At 36.0% G+C, this 13224-nt stretch overlaps 1 protein-coding gene across 2 annotated transcripts in view; it reads right to left on the minus strand.

The window, feature by feature from the left end:
* The window catches only part of cacna2d2a (calcium channel, voltage-dependent, alpha 2/delta subunit 2a), a 211778-nt gene that overhangs the window by 81074 nt on the left and 117480 nt on the right, over window positions 1-13224 (minus strand). For both annotated transcript variants that reach the window (XM_051897062.1, XM_051897063.1), the window contains exon 5: window positions 1096-1140. In XM_051897062.1, coding sequence (XP_051753022.1) covers window positions 1096-1140 — 45 coding nt within the window. The remainder of the gene's footprint in view (window positions 1-1095; window positions 1141-13224) is intronic.

Consider the following 13224-nt stretch of genomic DNA (forward strand, 5'->3'; position numbering starts at 1 on the left):
TATGAAATGTACAACTGTGTTCTACCTGTCCTAATGTCATATTTCAATTTTAGTAGTTCTATTTTAGAAGCTGCAACACATGAAACACAAGATACAAAACATCTATACTGTGTCTCGATCTGCATTCTCTAGCATGTTCATGGCATTTATGAAGCTCTAACTCCTGTGGTAATCTGTTATTTGTACATCAGAGGACTTGGCAACCAACAGCCAGCAGGCAGATGTTGGTGTTTGAATGTAAATAACTTTGTGCTTTTGGACCAATGACGACATAATCAATTAAAGATGAAGCCATTGAACCATCTGGATTATGATAAAGTAATATGAATGCTTAATTTTACAATTTTACTATGAATTCAATATTCCATAAACCTCAAAGCATTTGTAAATATTTTATGTCTCTAAAGTTCTTCAGTAATTGCATTAATACAGTAGAAGCCGTCCATACATTGATTATTGTTTCTGGAGTGTGTCTGCAGTTGAACGTATGAAGGAATCAAGCTCCGCGCACTTTCTGACCCTGCGTTTCTCGGGCCAGTAGGGAGCGAGGTAGGGGTCACGAGGGTCTCAGGTGGGTCGCCGTCCCCTTGGCCCCTTTAATGATGAGCGATGTCCTCCAATTAGAGACGTTGACAGCCCCTAAAGCGCTGAATCATTAATCACACGGCTGCCCGCTTCTACCGCACAAAATCACACTCTGATTTATGACTTCTTGGGCTCTATACTTTTCTTTCTCTCTCTCATTGTACCTCCATTCCTCCTCTACTCATCCGGCCTGATATTACAGCGTCCTTCTCCACTGTGTGAAATCAATCAGCCGCAGAAGAGAGTCGCCGTGACCTTTCACTTATACAATGAAAAGGTTGTTACTCAGTATATGATACATGAAAATACGGTGACGTGTATATTGGTGTCCCAGAGAAGAATTTAGCTTTGAGTGACACAATGACTTGAATGTAAGGAAACTAAACATGCACATTGTCAAATATGTAATGAAAATATATAAATATTGAGATAAATATTTCTTACTGGCAACAAAAATGAACAGTTTTCATTTGAAACAGCACAAAACAAATAAAAATATCTGTCACTTACAACGTCCGAGTCGGCTTTGGAGTCGTAATACTGGATGTCGTTTTCCTAAAACAAAACAAAACAGAAATATTAATGATGTAATATTTTTTTTGTCAAAATCACTGCTTTGAGGACCATTAAATAACCGTCCAGTCATGTCATTTTGATTCACCTGTTTTCTGTATTATGGTTTCTATGCAAGACAGAATCCTTATCAGCTCATTTATTTCCTAAGAAAATAAAGCAATAATGAAATTACAACCCTGTCCTGAGGGTGCTGCCATGAGACGGTAATTGTCATTTGTTTTGAAGCTGTCTTTTGTGGTTTTGTATTTGCTGTCGCATGCATGTCTTTTTTTTTTTTTTTTTTTGCTGAATTAGGGATTTGGTGCTGAATTAGACATCTGCTCACAAAGCATAAAGACTGTGCTATTTATTAAATAAATAACATGACATAAGATGAAACAACTCTGAAACTTCACCTGCCATTAGTTTTGACAAGATGATCACTAGAAAGACACATTATTTGATCAAAATCGACATCACTCACTCACACTCTAACCTCTCCCATCCACCTCAGACCTAAGCTCAATTATTTATATAGATTAAAATGTTTAGGCGTCAAGTGTGAAACCATCCTATACTCACAATTCATTCATTAATCAAAGTGAATGCTAGATTTGTTAATATACATAAATACTGAGACATTGCATTTGCATCTGAAAGTAACTACCTGAAAGCAGAGATAGGCAAGAAAAAAACAAACATTTTGTGAGAAAATGAAAGCAGAAGTAATAAAAATATATGTACGACAGCTCGTGTTGGATGAGCTGGATGGAATTGAAGTGACCGTTATCCAAATATATTATATAAAATGAATACTGTTAATCAATATTGAACACACAACTTAATGATAATACATGATAGGCGAGGAAAAACAAACATTTTGTGAGAAAATGGAAGCAGGAAGAATAAGAAGAAGAATGATGATGATGATGATAATATTATAAATAAATATTATAAATAAATATTTTTAAAAATAATATTACATAAAAATAAATAATGTCAATATTGAACATACGTAATCTTTAGTAAATTGAAGCAAACAAACTATTGTACATCAGTAGTCTGTTTGTGTCAGTATTCATTGCTTTAATACAGAATTTCAGTATAATTTTTATAATTTATTACATTTTAATTAGGGGTATGACGAGATCTTGCAAGATTAAAATGTGAGATATGAGGTGAAAAGCTGTCTCATGATATTGCCATGACTGAGTATGAGGGTGAAATTACAGTAGGATAGAATATGCCACCGCTACGTTTACATTACGCCTCCAGTGTCATTTGCTTAATTCAGTTGGATAACGGTCACTTCAATTCCATCCAGCTCATCCAACACGAGCTGTCGTACATAGTGCAGCAGGAATCAGAGTTCACTGCTCATGTGACGAGAGTAAGTGACGAGATGACTGACAAGACCATGGCGAAGGATTTGTTGCACAACAGAGCCTAAGTGTCTGATGAATGTCTTATCTTGTAGAATGTGCGCTCCCTATTCACAGAGTATGCGCAATTGCGAAAGCGAAAGTAAAACGCAAGTGCGTATTCAAATGCGATTTCAATAACTCGCATTTTGAAAGTGATGCATGCAAATATCTCCCAATATCAAAGCTATCTTAGGCTGGACTGTGTAGTTGTAATCATCTCTTAGCTCTGTATCATACTTATAGAAAAATTGGACTTCTATTTGCACTTTTTTCAGTCTAGTGCAGTAAATTACATTCCATCTCTAATATCGGAAACACTATTAAGTGGTGTGCTTGAATTTCTTCCAAAATACGAGAAACATCCATGACAGAACAAGTTGAAATAGATCAAAAAGGATGTTCCCTAGAAACATCCCGGACATAATCTGACATATTTTAGAGTACAAAACCATCCAAATGTTGATTAAATGTGTGATGTTGTGTGTGTGTGGCTGTGATCTGAATGGATAAGCATCAGCGTGCCGTAGTATCTCTCAGTAGATGTGATGTGATGCCGTACAACTGATTGTTACATACGACGTTTTCAACTGGTTTTAGAGCAGCATATTCATCTGTCCTGATACCAGCGCTCACACACAGAGAGCCCCTGCGGTCTGATGTCTCACGGGGGTCTGCGTCTGATCTCCTCCCTCTCTCCTCCTCTGGTTTCTACCTCCCGTTCACACAGGGGACGCAATATCAAGGGTAAAACTGGTTTGATTTCACTGCTTTTCTCTGGAACAGCATACTACAATACTCCTTATACATACACAAAATAATGTGCATGTTATATATCTTATATATTTATAAGAATATCAGCATTGATTGTTATCATCAGCTACAGTAAACTTTATAATCTGTAAGTTGATGAAAACAATGCGATGCAATGCAATTTGAAATTCTCAAAAACCTTGTAAATCCATTTGAGAATCAGAATTCTCTGTTTAAGGACTACAACAAATGGCTGGTAGGGACTACAACGAGCTTCTTCCCGGGTTAGTGACATCACTAACTCTAAAATTTACATAAACCCTGCCCCCGAGAACACACAACAAAGGGGGCGAGGCCATGTTGGTCTGCTTTAGAGAAGAGGAAGAGTTGTTGTAGTAGAGTGTTGTTGCCATGACCTTATTTTACGCCAGACTGCTTCACAAACGAGGGTCAATTCAACGCTGGATTTGCACAAAAGATTAACATGACGACACATGCTAGTCGATGAGTTGAATCAACTCCACAGCAACTACATAAATTTATCCACTAACCATTCAGAAACGTCCAGTTTCATTCTAAAAGTTGTAAGTTCTTTCTAAAAGTTGTAAGAGTCTCTCCGTCAGTGTTGACTCCGGTTTGAACAATGTAAGGCTGAACACCGTTACTGACAATCCTCATTTTGGCTGCGTGAGATTCTCCAGCTTTGTTGATGTTGAGCAAAAGCGGGCCGGGAGCAGCAGCTCATTTGCATTTAAAGGGACACACACTAAAATGGTGTGTTTTTGCTCACACCCAAATAGGGGCAAATTTGACTATAATTAGCTATAATAAATTATCTATGGGGTATTTTGAGCTGAAACTTCACAGACATATTCTAGGGACACCAGAGACTTATATTACATCTTGTAAAAGGGGCATAATAGATCCCTTTTAAAAAATAGTGTTTTTTCCATAGTGTTTTTTTCCATTTCCTGAAAAGTAGCATTTTTGGAGATATGAGGTTTCCGCCCAACAGCGATATTGGCACTTTTTGAAAACTGCACTGCACACCTAGTGAAACGACATTTTGTTCCATTGTATACGGCTTGAATGACAATAAACTCTAATCTACATCTAATCTAACCATACTGCATAACACATACAGCAGAGTATACTGAATACTACATTCTGCATATTATTTTTTAATATATGAAAAAAGTATGCATGCCAAATGTTTCAAATAGTAGTATGTTATTGTTTATACAATAACTATGCTTGAATTGTCTTAATGTCTTAACGTTTGTTAATGCGCTTAATGTGTCAAGAAAGAGATGTTGTTAGTATGCTATTCCGAAATAGTGTCTCCTCCTCTCTCTCTCTCTCTCTCTCGTTCTCTATCCATGCCAGTTCTATTCCCGTCTCTCTCTACAGTGCCAATCCAAACAAACCAGACGCCAACACCACAGTGACAACAACAGCGTCTGAGCTGGTCACAAGGCAGTGGTCAAAAACGCTGACAAATCTACACAACCCTGCAACTTACACAAGCATGACGGCAAACACACACACACACACACACACACACACACACACACACACACATTCTCTCTCTCACAGCATCATTCTCCCGGGACACTGTCGGGAGTGGGAGATCAACCGATAGAGACAGAAATAGAGCGAGAGAAAGTTCCATTCCTTAAAATCAAAAAGCCAGTCAATCGTGAGCGATGACCTCCCGCCCTCTCAAAATCTCTCTTCTGGGCCCTCTGGGTCTAAAAGCACCTATTTATAAATTATTAAATATATAATATTTATAACATTATATATTTAAATATATATTATTAATAATATTTTAATATATTTATTTAATATATTGAATATATAAATATTATATATATATATATATATATATATACATTTTATAAATATTATATATGTAATACTATTTAAATATTCATAAATATTTAAATATACACACACATACATATGTGTGTTTGTATATATATATATATATATATTATTATTATTATTATTTTAATCTATTGATAGGGTAGACTCACTGAAAAAATACTGACAATTTTATTAACTGCATAACTCCATTATGACAGGTCAAAAATCTGCATGAAAATAAGACAAGGAAAAATTATTAAAATATATATTAAAAAAATACAAAAAATTTTTTTTACTGAATTTATGCTGACATGTTTAGAAAAATGTCTATAAGAACACAATGTTGAATTTATTATTTAAGCATGTTAATAAGGCACACATTTTGTAGATGACCCTCAAGCTGTGCAAAGGTCACAAGCTCTCTGAGGGGTTTAAAGCAGGGATACAGACAACAGAGAAAGAGAAGGATGAGGAGGGAGAGAAAAAGACAGAGAGGGACGGAGCAATAAGAGCTGAAGCGAGAAAAGAGGAGCGACCGATGGAGAAGAGAGGAGAGGAGAGGATGGGCGGCAGTGGACTATTAATAGAAGTTCTCTGCAAAGACAATCCCTCTGGCGGAGTGTGGGTGTCTCTAGTGAGCCAGTGGGCTGCAGTGTGTGTGAACTGTAAACATGTGAACTGTGATCTTACAGTTGTGTAGACGTCCGCCCTCACACACCTGTGCTCAACACACTAACCGCACCTGTCAGAGCCACCAAACACTAATAATGGACCAGACACAGTTAAAGACTCTTATACTGCTAACAAAAGCAAGGATGATAGCATTGCCACATTTTTTGACATCGCTATGATGCAGCATTCTAAAAACGTGGCGCTTAAGTTAAAATAAGTTCAATTTTTAAAAGAGCATCTCTAAACCTGCACTGCATTTTAACCGCAAAAATGCGTTCTGTGTAACTGGTCGAAAGATAAACTGCGCATTAGTACTTCAGTGTTGTTATTTAAGCAGACAGTTCGCCTCGTGCATTCAGTTTAACAGCATTAACAGCGATGCCAAAGAGGGCAAGGTTTCAAATGAACAATGCATATGTATTTTAAAACACTTACATTATGTTCTTGCTCCGTCCATGCAATAAATGTGTGTTTCTGAATTAATTTTAAACTGCTATGACCCATTTTAGTATGCGCTGGCGGCCAAATGGCACTTTAAAATCAATCAGAGCTATAGAAATGTATATATTAATATTTACAAGTAATTTATGCTACAACACCCCGTAATTCGCACCTTGATAGCACGCAATTTTTTCTGCCCGTTTTGGCTTGTGTGATTGTCAGCCTCTGTTTTTCTGCTACACACTGAAGCACGTGAGTCTATAACACGCCTTGCCTTGTAGCCTACTTTCAGCTAAGAAAGGAAAAATAGCCTACTGCAATTTTCATGTTAATTTTTTTTTATTGGTTGGGTATTTTACAGCCCTTCGTCAAACTTCTCAACACACAGCCCACCCTGCCCATGCCTAGAGCCATATGTACAGCTGCATGAAAAAGTACTGGAACCCCTTGCAGAATCTGTGAAAATGTGAATAATTTTAACAAAATAAAAGAGATCATACAAAATGCACGTCATTTCTTTATTTAGTACTGTCCTGAGTGAGATATTTTACATAAAAGATGTTTACATATAGTCCACAAGACAAAACAATAGCTGAATTTATTAAAATAACCCCGTTCAAAAGTTTGTGAACCATTGGTTCTTAATACTGTGTGTGGTTACCTGGATGATTTTTGTTTTGTGATGGTTGTTCATGAGTCTCTTGTTTGTTCTGAGCAGTTAAACTGAGCTCTGTTCTTCAGAAAAAATCTCCATGTCCTGCAGGTTCTTCAGTTTTCAAGGATTTTTTGCATATTTGAACCCTTTCCAGCAGTGACTGAATGATTTTGAGATCCGTCTTTTCACACTGTGGACAACTGAGGGACTCAAACACAACTAATAAAAAAGGTTCAAACATTCACTGATGCTCCAGAAGGAAACACGACGCATTAAGAGTCGGGGGGTGAAAACTTTTGAACAGGATGAAGATGTCCAAATTTTTCTTATTTTGTTGAAATATTTTTTTTTCCCATTTAGTACTTCCCTTCGGAAGCAACAGAAGATACTTGCATGTTTCCCGGAAGACAAATTAAGTACAATTTACCTTAATCTTCAAATTCAAAAAGTTTTCACCCCCCGGCTCTTTCCTTCTGGAGCATCAGTGAATGTTTGAACCTTTTTTAATAGTTGTGTTTGAGTCCCTCAGTTGTCCTCAGTGTGAAAAGACGGATCTCAAAATCATACAGTCACTGGAAAGGGTTCAAACATGCAAAAAATCTTCAAAAACTGAAGAATCTGCAGGACCTGGAGGATTTTTCTGAAGAACAGAGCTCAGTTTAACTGCTCAGAACAAACAAGAGACTCATGAACAACCATCACAAAACAAAAATCATCCAGGTAACCACACACAGTATTAAGAACCAATGGGTAACAAACTTTTGAACGGGGTTATTTAAATAAATTCAGCTATTTTATTGTCTTGTGGATTATATGTAAACATCTTTTATGTAAAATATCTTACTCAGGACAGAACTAAATAAAAAATAACATGCATTTTGTATGATCTGTCCTATTTTGTTAAAATTATTCACATTTTCACAGATTCTGCAAGTGGTTCACATACTTTTTCATGCAACTGTATATAAATATATATTAAATATTATTTTCTATAATATTATATTTTTATATTAAATTATAATAGAGACCTGAGATAAACAGACCAGTCATAGCATTTGTTAAATACTTTTTGAGTGATAATAAATCCCTCTCAATATCCACACCAGAAATCAATTCCATCCTGACATTTGATTCTAAATGAGATTAAATTAATTTGAAATTTTAATCAATTCCAAAAATAAGTGACAAAAATGACTCAGCAGAATATGAATGAGGAATCACTCATATATGTGAGTACAGTATGTTTTCCTGGGATACTTGAGTTCACGTGTCCCTCAGGCTCCAGGACCCATCTGTTATAACCGGTCTGTTTCTCATCTGCACTCTGTTTCAACTCACTCCATCCTGGTAGAGGCTTTAGAATAAACACACATTCACAGAGGTGGCTATTTACATTTTGTTCTGGCATCTAACAGGAAATACAGAATCAAACTTTCATTTAGTATTGTATTAAATTAAAGACTACATGAATGAATGATGTTGGTTTAGAAAACAACAAATCAATTCCAATGTGTTATGGCCTACAAAAATACCTCAGTTTTACTAATTTAAATTGATGGCACAAAAACAAATTGTGACAAAATGTTCAAGAATTGCGTTGCATAAACTCATTTTAATTAACTGAACAAGCAGCAAATGCATTTCTCAGTGTGTGCATTTGTCCTGCCAAAGTACACGTCTAAAATAAAGTCGAATGACAACAGTCAATAAAACAATTATTAAATCTCAACATTGTCTCGGTTCAGTGCTCCTCCGTCTGCGGTTCCAGCCAGGCTACTGGCGGTCAGCTTCTCTGCTGTTGCTATAGAAACAGGCATCTTTGTTCTACAGCCATAATAATGTTGATTTGTCTTTTCAGGAAGCACTCGCTCTCATTTCATTGTGTTTCACCTTCTTGTCATTTTACTCGCTCTTTGATTCGACAGGTGGGTCATACAGATGTAAAAATTCTGTCATTACTCATTTGCCCTCATGTTGCTCCTGTCAGAAACCCAACTTTCTTTTGTTAAAGGTGACAAGCAGCAGAATACCCTGGTCCAACGTTTGGAAATTAGACATTATTGTAAAAAAGAGCAGCTTGAACTTTCCGTTTGTCAGAAGAAAGAAAATCATTGAGGTTTGGAAACACATTAAATAATGACAGAATTTGACAGAAACTAGTTAAACTGGTTGGCGTTTAATGCAGATCGCTTGACCAGTGTAGTCATGATGGATGACCAGTTATTTTTTCTACCAGCAGGGGGAGATTCATTAAGATGCTTGTTATATTACCATACTACTCCATACTACCATACATACTACTAATTATCCATTATGACTTACTACATTTGCTAAAATGTGTAGTATTTGTAGTAAAACTTTATCCCAGGGGTGTCAAACATACAGCGGTGTCCAATCCGGCCCGGGCGATGATTTGATCAATAATAGAAAATAGAGACGCACCATAAAACGGAACGGTTTTAAGTTTTATTTTGGCCGAACTCTATTCCAGACTTGCAAACAAACAGCTTTGCAATCATTTCCCAAAATGTCATTTGTGTGGCAACATTAAGATGCCTGTAAACAGGACGTTAACACAGGCCAGACGGTGCATGCTGAAGACGGACGCAAAGAGGAGAACACAGACGCACCAGCAGAGCAAAAACTGTACCAGCCACAGAAAACTATAGGAAGAAAAATATAGATATTGTAATAGGGGTAGGGGTTTATATGAATAAACAGTGCTGCTTTGTGTACAGCAGTAAACACGAAAACGCTATATTGCTGCTGTTATAAGCGCCACCTACTGACAGAGAGTGAATCTGCATTTTCATTCAGTCCGTCTGCTGTTTTTGTTTTGTACAGATGTCAATTTGATTATAATAAATCAGAATCAGCCATGTAAAATCATAATCGGGGCATCCCTAATAAAAAATATTAAATAAAACATTATTTTAAAATGTCTTTTCACTGTAAAAAGGCAATGCAGTGTACTTGACTATATCTTTTTTCAGGAAAATAAATCTTGATTCATTATTTTATCAGACCATTGTTATTATCGTCAACTAGAACTATTAAAAACATTTCTGTTAATTGAAATAAAGCTGAAATAAAATATGAATATTAGTTGAAAAACTAAAAAATTTGAAATGTTGCCTTGACAAAAACTAAAAATGAAATAAAATGAATTAAACCTAAATAGCAATATTTTTTTTAATAAAATGACAAAAGCACATTAAACTAAAATTAACATGAAAACTAAAAATATGTAAATAAAAGCTAATTCAAAATATTAATAAAACCATAATAAAACTGAAATACCACTGGAGCCGACTGCAAAGAGTTATGAAATTTTACACAAATTGATTCTACAAAAAATGTTATAAAATAAATAAAATAAAATAAAACCGTGTAAAATATTCAACTGAATTTAAAAAAACAGAACGCTATTTTCTGAAATATACTATTTAGTCATATGATTTTTTAAAAACATAGTAGGCAGTTTGCAGGAAACAGTACACAAGTTCTCCATTGCAAACGCTGCCACACACAAATAATTTGGCACCTGCAACAAAACACAAATTACAAGCTGCTATTTATCAATTAATACCTACTAAGTATCAATTAATACATATCAACTCAAATGAACAATCTTTCAAACGCTCTTTTGAATGTGGCTCTACTCGTTTCATCATCTCCATCCACGTACATTCACACAAGTCTTTCATGACGCTCTCAGACACTTTGACATTTAAATTACAAACGATCTCTGTGTTATCCATGAAGACAGCTTAGAACGGAGCCCGTATCTCTTCCAGACACACACTAATTAGTTTATAATTACAGTGCACACACACACACACACACACACACACACACATAAAGACGCTGTACACCACGATCTGATCTTTAAAGTACACATAGCACAGTGGGCAACCCATTTATTTATGGATTCTGATGGATTTCCGAGTGAAACGGGACATTCACATTGAACAAAAAAATGGGCAGGATTTGAATTTGTCTATCACAAATTGATTGAATTTTTGATTTCAATAGATTCAGAGGCGAAGCAAGAATTAGTACTATTATTACTTCCGTGTGTCCGGAAATGCAATATTGCCATCAGTAAAACTTCAATATTAACCACAAACTGATTGGATAGTGAAATGCATGTCTTTACAGTAGCTGGTTGAAAAATAAGAGGGATTTGTGATGTCATCTGAAAAGGAAAGTCATTTCAGAGGCAGAGCAAGTTACATTTATGAAATATTACAAAGAAAACCTTTCTTTTTTAGAATAACATGCATCAATGAATCATCAATAAACATTTTAAGAAATTAAACAGGGTCAATTATCGTTTTAAAAAGATTCATATGAGCAAAAGATTCATATGAGAAGCAAAAGTATTACCGAAATATTATTGCTTCATTGCGTTGTGAAATGCAACACTGCTTTCAGTAAAACTTCTAAATTAAATGCAGATATGCTTGTGTATACAAATAAAATGCATTATTATTATAAAAATATATTATATTTTAAATATATATTATAGATATATGCAATTATTAATAAAATTTGTAAAACATGAATATAAATAAAAAAAGCTCCAATTCTACATTCTCTCTCTCTCTTTTTCTCTTTCTCTCTCTATATATATATGATTAGAATAACATGCATCAATTAATTGTTGTTCTTATAGTGTCAGGAACACTTTAAGAAAGTAAACAGGGTCATTTTCGATTTCACATAAAGAGAAAAAGATCCATCTTGGTCATTGTGTCAAGTTTAAAATGGCTGTCAGACTGTATTTGTCACACACACACGCTGACGGATGATCCACAGCAAAGAAACGACGCTTGGCACCGAGCAAGAATTATTGCTGGAATATTACTGCGTCTGTGTGTCATGAAATGCCACATTCCTGTCAGAAAAACTTCAGTAACGTGTTGTGTTTAAAGTTTAACATGCAGTTGTTTTTTCTAGATTTCCTGAATATATCAATACGTTACATACTTTATTCTGTCTGACAGTCTCGTCTATAGTATCTGTGATTGTTGTGGTGGCCGTTTGAAAGAAAGAAAAAGTGACATGAAGGCAGAGAAACCGTGAGAATTGCTCGCTCATAGATGTTGGTCCTGGACTGAGAGAGCAGAGTTTGACTTCACAGCAAAATGAATTACACACTAACTTACATTTACTCATTAAACATATCACAGTTGAGACAGAGACAGATGTGAATGTACTGAGATAGAGCTCTGATTTAACTGTTCAGCACTTTGTAAGTCCTCTATCTTAAGCTCAAATGTCATATCGCCTTCAAAACTGGAAACTGCTGGCTGAAATCATCAGTTCCAACCTGACTGGCTGAGTGTACACAGCTTCCAAGAGACAAGGTGCACAAGTCTGTGCCTGAAAGAAGTTAGTGCTTGATTTAACAAGTGCTTCTGGTGAAGAACTAATCACTGGATTTGGTTTAACAGGTTAGTGCCATCAAATCTTTGAAAGAAACCGAGGCATTTAGCAGAAAGTAAACCAGATATCTGTATATTCTGCTTGGTTTTATGTTGAAATAATCATGTGAAATAAGCTGTATTTATTACACATAGGGCCCTATTTTAACGATCTAAGCTCATGGTCTGAAGCGCATGCAGCAGGTGCACTTAGGGCGTGTCTGAAATCTTTTGCTAGTTTATCGATGGAAAAAATGGTCGCTGCACCAGGCGCATGGTCCAAAAGGGTTGTACCTAGTCTCTTAATGAGTAATGGGTGTGTTTTGGGCGTAACGTGCAATAAACAAATCGGAGTGTCATCTCCCATTCCCTTTAAAAGCCAGTTGCGCTTGCACCATGGCGGATTGCTATTTACATGGCGGAATTTCCAAGTGGAAAGACTGAACGCTTCTCCAGAGAGGAATCCTTTTATTTTTAATATTTGGCATGTTTGTGCTGCCGCGCATCCCTGTGTGTGTAATAAGCAGAGTGTACATGCGTTGTGCATCTACCTAATAGGCGCATATTACTAACGTGCCCTTTAAATAACAAAAAAAATATATATACTGCGCCACTGACTTTAGAGCAGGTTTTTGTTGGTCAATGGCGCAGTCGTTTTCAGTTGCTTCAAAATAGCAACACGCCAACAATGCAACTGAACACACCTCGTTTTCAGACCAGCACGCCCATGGGCGAACAGATCAGCATGAGTAGCATTTGCTATTTAAACAACGTGGTGCAGGACGTGAAAATGATAACTGCGTCAGGCTGAAACTAGCAAAAAACACTTGCGTCATGCCTGACG

This window comes from Ctenopharyngodon idella, chromosome 6 (genome assembly GCF_019924925.1).
Source record: "Ctenopharyngodon idella isolate HZGC_01 chromosome 6, HZGC01, whole genome shotgun sequence".
Taxonomy (NCBI): Eukaryota; Metazoa; Chordata; class Actinopteri; order Cypriniformes; family Xenocyprididae; genus Ctenopharyngodon; species Ctenopharyngodon idella.